Source organism: Colias eurytheme, chromosome 4 (assembly GCF_061535395.1).
Source record: "Colias eurytheme isolate Ceu_HAF_F1 chromosome 4, ilColEury1 Martin Lab GWU primary, whole genome shotgun sequence".
In the NCBI taxonomy this organism is placed as follows: domain Eukaryota; kingdom Metazoa; phylum Arthropoda; class Insecta; order Lepidoptera; family Pieridae; genus Colias; species Colias eurytheme.
The window spans coordinates 3,992,815-4,002,291 of NC_142983.1; the positions used below are offsets into that span (position 1 = coordinate 3,992,815).

The 9,477-nt window shown below is 34.7% G+C and overlaps 1 protein-coding gene across 4 annotated transcripts in view; it reads left to right on the forward strand.

Moving 5' to 3' along the window:
* Positions 1 to 6,547, forward strand: part of MRP (Multidrug-Resistance like Protein 1) — a 40,294-nt gene extending 33,747 nt beyond the window's left edge. For all 4 annotated transcript variants that reach the window (XM_090120433.1, XM_090120435.1, XM_090120434.1 and 1 more), the window contains exons 21-26: positions 192 to 390; positions 594 to 692; positions 3,722 to 3,924; positions 4,356 to 4,570; positions 5,427 to 5,593; positions 6,222 to 6,547. In XM_090120433.1, the coding sequence (XP_089976559.1) occupies positions 192 to 390; positions 594 to 692; positions 3,722 to 3,924; positions 4,356 to 4,570; positions 5,427 to 5,593; positions 6,222 to 6,416 (1,078 nt within the window). In that variant the 3' untranslated portion in view covers positions 6,417 to 6,547. The remainder of the gene's footprint in view (positions 1 to 191; positions 391 to 593; positions 693 to 3,721; positions 3,925 to 4,355; positions 4,571 to 5,426; positions 5,594 to 6,221) is intronic.
* Positions 6,548 to 9,477: the final 2,930 nt, after the last annotated feature.

Genomic DNA, 9,477 nt, shown 5'->3' on the forward strand with positions numbered 1-9,477 from the left:
TGGGATTTCTGGGATAAAACCTATCCTATGTCCGTTCTCGGGTATCAAAATATCTCTATACCAAATTTCATGCAAATTGGTTCAGTAGTTAAGGCGTGATTGAGTAACAGACAGACAGACAGAGTTACTTTCGCATTTATAATATGTATTAGTATGGAGTATGGATTAACCCGTAAATGTTCCGCAAACAGGTTTGTAGAGGAATCGGAGCGCGGCGTGGACTACAACCAGCTGTGCTACTACCCCAGCTGCATCGCCAACCGGTGGCTCGCCATACGGCTCGAGATGATCGGCAACCTTATTATATTCTTCTCGGCCCTGTTTGCAGTGCTTGGTAGGGAGACTGTAGACCCTGGGTTGGTTGGACTGTCTGTCAGTTATGCGTTGCAGGTCAGTTGGTTTTTAATTATCCAAAATATTGTATATTTTATATATTTTTTTCATTATTCAAGTCTTTAAGACTCATCTTTATAGAATTTTCCTGTGTTTTAACTGCAGTTTATTTGATTCGTGTATTGATACATATAGTTAGTTAATTGTGCAAAGTAAACCTTTGATGTAAAGAGTAATGTTTGTGTTATTTCAAATTGCAGATCACACAAACCCTGAATTGGCTTGTCAGAATGACTTCAGACGTCGAAACTAACATCGTAGCTGTCGAGAGAATAAAGGAATATGCTGAAACTAAGCAGGTAATATTGTATATTGAAAATATTGTTAATTTTGTGACCGCTATTTTAGTAAAACATGTAATAAAAATATGTATAATTTTATTTATAACTAGCTTCCGCCCGCGACTCAGTCCGCGCGGATGTCGGTCTTCGCGTGGATGGTCTCCATTTTGATTAACTCTGACAATGACATCTTATAAATATGGGTCATTATACAAAAATGGGGTAACTTTTGAGGATATTTTGTTTACTATATTTTTTATATCAGATTGTTACAAATTAGGGTGTATATGATAGCTAATCTAATGAATATATTGTTCCAAATCGGGCCAGCCACTTTTTTAAATAGATTGTGAGATATTTTAAATTTTCTGGATTTGGCCTCCAGGGGACTGACGAGGCTAACATGGTACTGATAAAAAATTATAACTTGTAATATTCTTAAAGAAATTCAATGAAAATTACTACAAATCTCTCAGTTTTAATAATGGCACATGTCTTTTACGTACTTAACATGTTTAAAAATGATAATTAATAATATGTGATACTGGGAAAAACAATGTCTCAATTTTCAAAACAGCCTTCTGACATTTAACGCAACGTGAATATTCTTTCTCTCTTACTTAACTTTTACTACTTTGAATTAGTTTTACTTGATATTTTAAGTAATTCACAAACAATAGAAACAAAAAAACGGCCAAGTGCGAGTTGGACTCCTAACAAACCTATTGTTTATTATGTTTGTAACTTAAAATTTACACTTTTAGCAATTTTTCCTTTATCTGTGTTATAAGACGTTGCTATTTACCGAGTAGAAGTAAACTATAGTAGACTGTATACACGGCAAGCATCCTGTGTGTTTTTTTATTCCCTTGCGAATATTGAATTTTGTGGAATTTTGCAGTATTAACGGATGTAGGTATCTTTTGATTGCGTTGCGTTATAAGTTTGATTTTTTTACAGCCCCAAGGGTTCTTAATCTTGAGTATCCAATATAAATTTCAGATTGATACCTCCACGCGTTCCAAAAAAACGTCTTAACAGACAAACGGACAACAAAGTGATCCTATAAGGGTTCTGTTTTTTCCTTTTGAGGTTCGGAGCCCTAAAAATCTACCAATATTAATGTTAAAAGTACTAATTATTATAAAATTAAAAACCAAAGGCTCGAATGAAAGTCTCATCTGAGTTTTCATAAGAGCCCCTTGACATTTTTATAATGTTATTAAGTATATTAATTAACTTTTATGTTATTTTGAGGTAATTTTACTTCACAGTATTATACGTATACGTATTTATCTGATAAATATAAAAAGCTATGAAAGCATCAATATCAATAATTAAAAGAAAATAAGATCTTTTTAATAAATTATTAGTAGTTTGTTTCAATAGCTCTTTTCTTTGCTACTCTTTTTTAAATGTTTCTTCCCTAGTCAAATTCAGTTTCTTTTAGCGTGGCGCATGATGTTTTTAACTGAAATATAATATAGAAATGCTTATACCAATAGCAATCAAGATAAAAGTTCTCAAAAATGATAGAGTCATCAGTACTATGGGGCCCCGTCAGTCCTCTGGCGCGATATCTGACAAAGGACTGATGCCAGCGGATTGATGAAAAGGGACTTAATATGAGGTTATAATCAAAAATTAGGTTTTTTTGCCTAATTTCTAATATCAACAAACTATATTTTTACAAATCATAGTTAACCATTTATAAATGAAAATAAAAATCGGATTAACAATAAAATAACGACTCACCATAGGACTGAAATGTTGACTGGCGCAGCAAGATTTTAGAGGACAAACACAACCCTAGCGCTGGTACAGTTATGACGGCCGTCAAAATATGCGGTGCACAAGTAACTTTACCAACATTAATACTTAGACAGGGATTTGACCTCGACTTGGTGATATTTAGCGAGAATTTCGAATTTAAAAAACACACAACGGACTGACTAGTGAAAACGATGACAAAGTTTAATTTTATTTTTTAAATAAAATGGAAAACATTGCGTTATGAAAGTTGTAGTATATAATACTATGTACATCAAAGATTGTAGTGAATTAGTAAGTTTTCCTAAATCGATGATAATGTTTAAACGATAGTCACTTGATTGTTGGTTTTCGGAGTTGTGACATGCCAAAGTACTGACGTTTGAGGTATTAATTTATTATTTTTATTCACTTGTATTTTAAATAAAGAAGTGAAATTGAGTGACCAAATAAAGGACGCTTCATTGTTTTAAAATAGATTGTTATTTCAATAAAATATAATGAGACTTTGTTTAAATTGGCTGATGACATCGAGTTACCCCATTTTTGTATAATCACCCATATCTATTGTACCCAAATACGGCTAGGCCTATAATAATACGCAACGTGTGTTCGCTGTTCTACAGAACAGCGTCTATGGATAAAACTGAAAAATTAAGATTAATTTTTTTTCTACGTATTTTTCCAGGATAAAAAGTATCCTATTTTACGCCCAGGATAATAAGGTATAATTATACCAAGTTTCATCGAAATCGAACCGTTAGTTTTCACGTGATGTCTTCACATACAGACAGACAGACAGACGGACAAAAAATTTTTTAATCACATATTTGGGTTTGGTATCGATCCAGTAACACCCCCTGCTATTTATTTTTTCAATATTTTCAATGTACAGAATTGACCCTTCTATAGATTTATTATATGTATATAGATATTGCTACGGCTGGTTACCGACTTCTGGATTATTTTTTCTTTTTAGTTTAACCCATTGAGCCCCGAACGGCCCGATCGGTCCACGACACAATAGATTTTCTATTGTGTCTGTGATTCCGGGGTCTGAGTTATTATACAATCGGTTAAAAGAACTCATAAATAATGTATTAAAGAATGTGAAAACGAAAATAATGTACTAAAGAATATGAAATGAAACACCTATGCTACTGACACTTTGGTACATACATCTCGAACATGTGCAAGATAGGGTACAAGTTAAAATATCAGCAAGCGGTAACAAAATAACGTGCGATGTGTACTGATGAATGTGTGTGTGTGTGCAGGAGGCGGCGTGGTCGGTGGGCGGCGGGCCGGGCGCCACGTGGCCGGAGACGGGCGCGCTGCAGCTGGAGCGGCTCACGCTGTGCTACCGCGCGGGCGAGCCCGTGCTAAGAGACCTCACGTGCGCCGTGGCGCCCAGGGAGAAGCTCGGCATCGTCGGCCGCACCGGCGCCGGCAAGTCCACGCTCACGCTCGGCCTCTTCCGGTGAGGACGCCCTCTATAGTCTATACAGTCTAGTCACGTACATGCGAGCGCTCCGCCATTTCCGGTGGGCGTTACCCCACTCATTCAGCATACATTTAGCTAACAGTGCTACACGTGGACAATCCGACTGACTTTGACAGCTTTTTTTTTTAAATACTTTATTAAAACTTAAGATTAGTATCAAATATCGTCATACAAAATTTTCAGAGTGTATAAAAGCAGTATACAAAATTGTTAAGTAAATTTTTTAATAATTATGTTTATGTTTGTAATTTTTTTTTCACTGTAATAACTCAGGCCCCGGAATCACAGACACAATAGAAAATCTATTGTGTCGTGGACCGATCGGGCCGTTCGGGGCTCAATGGGTTAACATTTACAATGAAACTCGAGCACTGACTTTTACTGTTACATAACATATATTTTTACAGCATAGTGGAACCATCTAGCGGCAAGATCATGATCGACGGTATCGACATATCGACAATAGGGCTGCACCAGCTGCGCTCGCGCATCACTATCATCCCGCAGGACCCCGTGCTGTTCTCGGGCACGCTGCGTATGAACCTGGATCCTTTCGGTGCCTTCTCTGATGAGGATATATGGAGGTCGTTGGAACATGCACATTTGAAGGCGTTTGTACAAGGTACGTTGGAATATGTTGTGTGTGTAAAGTTTTGTGATTATGTTATGTAGGAATTACGGATTTTAACGTATTTTAAACACGATTTATTCATAAAATTATTATGTAATGTCAAAAGCAAACTAATTTGTTATTCATATTCAGAAGTTATTATGACCACTACTACACTACATTTCTAGTCTAAGTCAAGATTGTTCTACTGAATTAATTAATTTTTAATAAATTTTTATTATATTGAAGTAAATCTTAATAGATTTTTATGATTTATGGTTTGTTGTATTATTTATTTCAACTCAAATTTAAATCCAAACATTTATTTATTCAAGTAGACTTCGTTTAAAAGCGGTTTCAATCCGTAAAAATACAAATAAATAATTTACCACTTATTATTAATATTATATAAAAAAATGGTTGTCTGTTAAGTCGGTTTACTGACGATAGAACGTGACAATGTCCGAATGTGCTTCTTTGTCGCTCGTTCCGCGCTCTCGCTTGCACTTCAAGCCGTACATGGAACGCCTCAGAGCGAGGTAACGCCGCATGAGTCATGTTTTTTCGTCCGTGCAGCCGGCTCTATCGAATTATAAGACGTTGTCACGTCAAAAAACTTTCAAAAAAAAGACGGGTTGCACTCCGGGAGTGCCGGCAGAAGTGAAAACTTATGATTATTAACGTTCAGCATGTTTGATATTTTGGAATGGTATCCGTCTTACGCATGGAATATAAGGGCTAAAAAAAAAATCCGTCTTACGCTTTTTCGATCAGGCCACGTGTCCTGACGCGAGTTTAAGATTTTATACCCAACGCCGCTAAAGAAGTTTTCACTTCAATAAACCATTGTATGATGATCGGTGATCAGGTCTCCCGTCGGGGCTGCTGCACGAGGTGTCGGAGGGCGGCGAGAACCTGTCGGTGGGCCAGCGGCAGCTCGTGTGCCTGGCGCGCGCGCTGCTCCGCAAGACGCCGCTGCTCGTGCTCGACGAGGCCACCGCCGCTGTCGACCTGGAGACCGACGAGCTCATACAGGTGACACTTTTATACACGCACACATATGCAAACGAGTCTGACGAGCTCATACAGGTGACACTTATACACACACACATATGCAAGCGAGACTGACGAGCTCATACAGGTGACACTTATATACACGCACACATATGCAAACGAGTCTGACGAGCTCATACAGGTGACGCTTTCTCGCACACACATGCACATGAGACTGATGAGCTCATGCAGGTGACACAGATACACACACGGACAGTATACAGTGACTCAAGCATACACGTAGTGGCTCACACACACGCGTCACACATGCAATGGATCGTATGCACACATACAGCGGTTCGCACGCACACATGCGGCGATTCACACACGTACACATGCAGTGGTTCGCACGCACACGTGCAGTGGATCGCACGCATACTTGCCACAGCTAACACGCTTGTACACTTGTAGTGGCTTACACACACATTATACAATCTAATCGTCTCTCTCTCATAGCACGCGTTTCATGACACTAGTATAGAACTTGTCAGTGCCATATTTTAACTGAATAATATTTCCGTTTTTCACAAACGTAAATTTACTCAATGAGTATATTGTGAGATTATAAAACTCAACTAACAATTAAAATAACATTGAATTTGCCTTACAGAAAACAATTCGATCCGAATTCGCATCGTGTACGGTGTTAACAATTGCCCACCGTTTGAACACAATCATGGACTCGACCCGCGTGATGGTGCTCGACAAAGGCCACCTCGTGGAATACGCGCCCCCAGAACAACTGCTACAAGACAAGAACTCCATATTCTACAGCATGGCTAAAGACGCCGGCCTCGTCAATTAATTGCACTTCCAATTTAATAAAAAGATAAAAAAAGACGGGTTGCACTCCGGGAGTACCGGCAGAAGTGAAAACTTGATTATTAACGTTGAGCATGTTTGATATTTTGGAATGGTATCCGTCACGCTTTTTCGATCAGGATCATAAGATTTTATACCCATTACAGAAAAAGTGCTCAACGCCGCTAAAGAAGTTTTCACTTCAATAATATACAAAACGTTCATTTTATACGACGGCAATAATTTGTACAAAGGTGTAACGGTCACATTGACTCAGTGCGGTAGTGTTTCGTTTGTTATACACGAGTGCAGTGTTCACATTTATAGTTGTTACGCTCGTAAGTGATTACTTAATTTATTTTGAGGAGTTATTTACAGTATCGGTTAGATAAATAGTGTATACTATTAGTTATTTTTTAACTATTTTTTTTATATTTCAATGCTTAGTTTATAACGAATCTGGGTAAGTATGATATGTAATTTTATATTTTAATTAATTACTAGTGTATCTGTTCACAATGTAAACCTACTTAGAGATATCGAATTGATATCCACTTTTCACTACTTAACTAAATCACACGTGTACTTAAAATTATTTTAAATAATGTATTATACAAAAGCGGTAATTACATATCAAACTTATTCGATTATTTTTCAATAACGTAATGGTAAATAAATGTTATGAATAACGCAACTAAAGCAATAACTCGTACTTTAGCAAGACTGAATTAAATATAATTATTTAATCACAGTCATTCAAATATTACATATTATATATACAAACATGTTCATACAGTTATTTTATTTTAGTAGTGTAAATAGTAACACCGATATATTATCTCCTACAGTTTTATTTTTCTATTACATTATATTATATGCGTTGAAATGTATAATTTGATTGGCAGCGACTCGTAGTTACCAATAAGCCGCCCTTTACTTAATTTTTTATTAATGCGTATTATATATAAATGTTTATTTATAATGTTGCGTTATCACGTTTTATTCTTATTAGTGTACAAACATACATATTATTGTAAAACTAGTTTTAGTTAAGGGTCAGTATCCGCTAACGGAGTAGAGACGCGTTACAATGGAAACATTAAGATTTCGTATATTTTGCGAGACCACGAACGAAATCTTAATAATTTTTATCTCTCTTCGATTTAGAGAATACGTATTATTTAGTTATAGTTTTACTAATATTTGTAGCAGCTACCAACTGCCTCTATGTCGTCTTAGATTCCTTGTCTCGAATATTGTGATTCATAATTCATAAATAATTTTAACTTATCACAAAATATATTACAAGTACCTAAAGATTAAGTTTTATTTTCGATTTGTATTTTACGACTAATTTTTATAATGAATCTAAGACGATCATCTGTGTATATAATAAGTAGTGTTATTTTTTTTTTTTACAAATGTCATTGCATTTTAATTACAGTACGATTCAAACTTAATGGCGGCTCGGAACATCGTACGATCGGATGCGCAGAAAACAATAATTTTAGGTATTTGCATTTTGCACCTAACTTCCGAACCGCCATTAAGTTTGAATCGAACTATACTATAGACTATATTAAGATTACTAACTGGTGCAATTTTAATATTTGCTTTTTAAAGTTAAAAGTATACAGTGGGATTGGTAGTTAAAGTGAGGCAATCAACGGAGATACTTACCTCTGGGCTAACTTAAGCCTAATTACACCTTGAGAACATAATATAACATACGTTAATTTATATGTACCTTGAATACACCCTTGAACAATCACACTGTAGAATTATTTTTTGTTTATCATCAAATTCTCAGGTTAATTGTTACTAGTTTCATAAAATACATATAATACGGTGCCTGCAGATCAATGTATCCAAACATCTAGTAATTTAAGAATATACTCAAAGTAAAGCGTATATACACAGAAACAATAAACCCTTTATATAATACTTATTTAGTTCTGTATCAAGATACCTATACTATTTACTTAGTCTACCTCCTTCAAAAGTGTTTTATGGTTAACAAATAACTTTTTATTTTTAAAGTATCAGTTGAAAAGTGTACTCTAAATTCTAAAATGATAAAAAGTAGAAAAAAGTCTCAAATATCGCCAACGATTAAATTACAAAATATAGTGTGAAAAGACACTTTTTTGACATAATTTCACTCACTATTTTTGAACTTAAAACCTTTTCAACTGATTATATACACAATATTTCTCGTTAGCTGTACACTCCATGGATAATAGCAAAAATATCTTCCTTTATAATGTATTTTACGTAGAAGCACGTTTATCTTTTAACATCTCCTCATCTCAATAATGCAGATATTTAAACATTCCGATACATTTTGGATTATGTACATAATCCAACTACCTATTAACATAAATAGTTATTTTAATAGTTCTAAATTCTAATATCCCTTTGCAGATATTGATGATATATAATATAATATTATATAAATTTCAAATTTAATACTTAGTTACGTAATACGTTGTTTTGTTCGAAAGACATTTAACGGCGACATCACAGTTTTCATACACAATTTTATTTTATAAAAAATTAACTTTGATAGATATTCTTTACATTTAATGAATCGTAATTTTAAATAAGTAATACATTACAAAATCATAGAATTTAATGCATCAATTTTAAATTGTTCCTTTGAACGAAACAAATCCCAGTGGAATCATCGTTATGATTCGCATTTAAGTTCTGTCTAAAACTTTTATCAAATAAATTTAAGTACCTTATCGATATTTATAAGACGTGTTCTTACTAAAACTCGAAAGTTTCCAATTCAACCGAAGCAATATTTTTTACCTAGCGTAGTTTTAATTGATCGAAATTTACATACCTAACATAATATTATACGCGAATATTCTTCAGAAATTGCACATTTACACTTGGATTTTAAATTAAAAGATGATGTGTGTGGTTTTGCTATTATAATATGCATAATTTTGTATAATCTTTATATCTTTGAACCTCGCTTCTCATTCAATCTTCGTAAGTCCTTCCTAGTTCCTGACAAATGAGAGATTAGTGTCCGAAACAAATTACTACAGTAT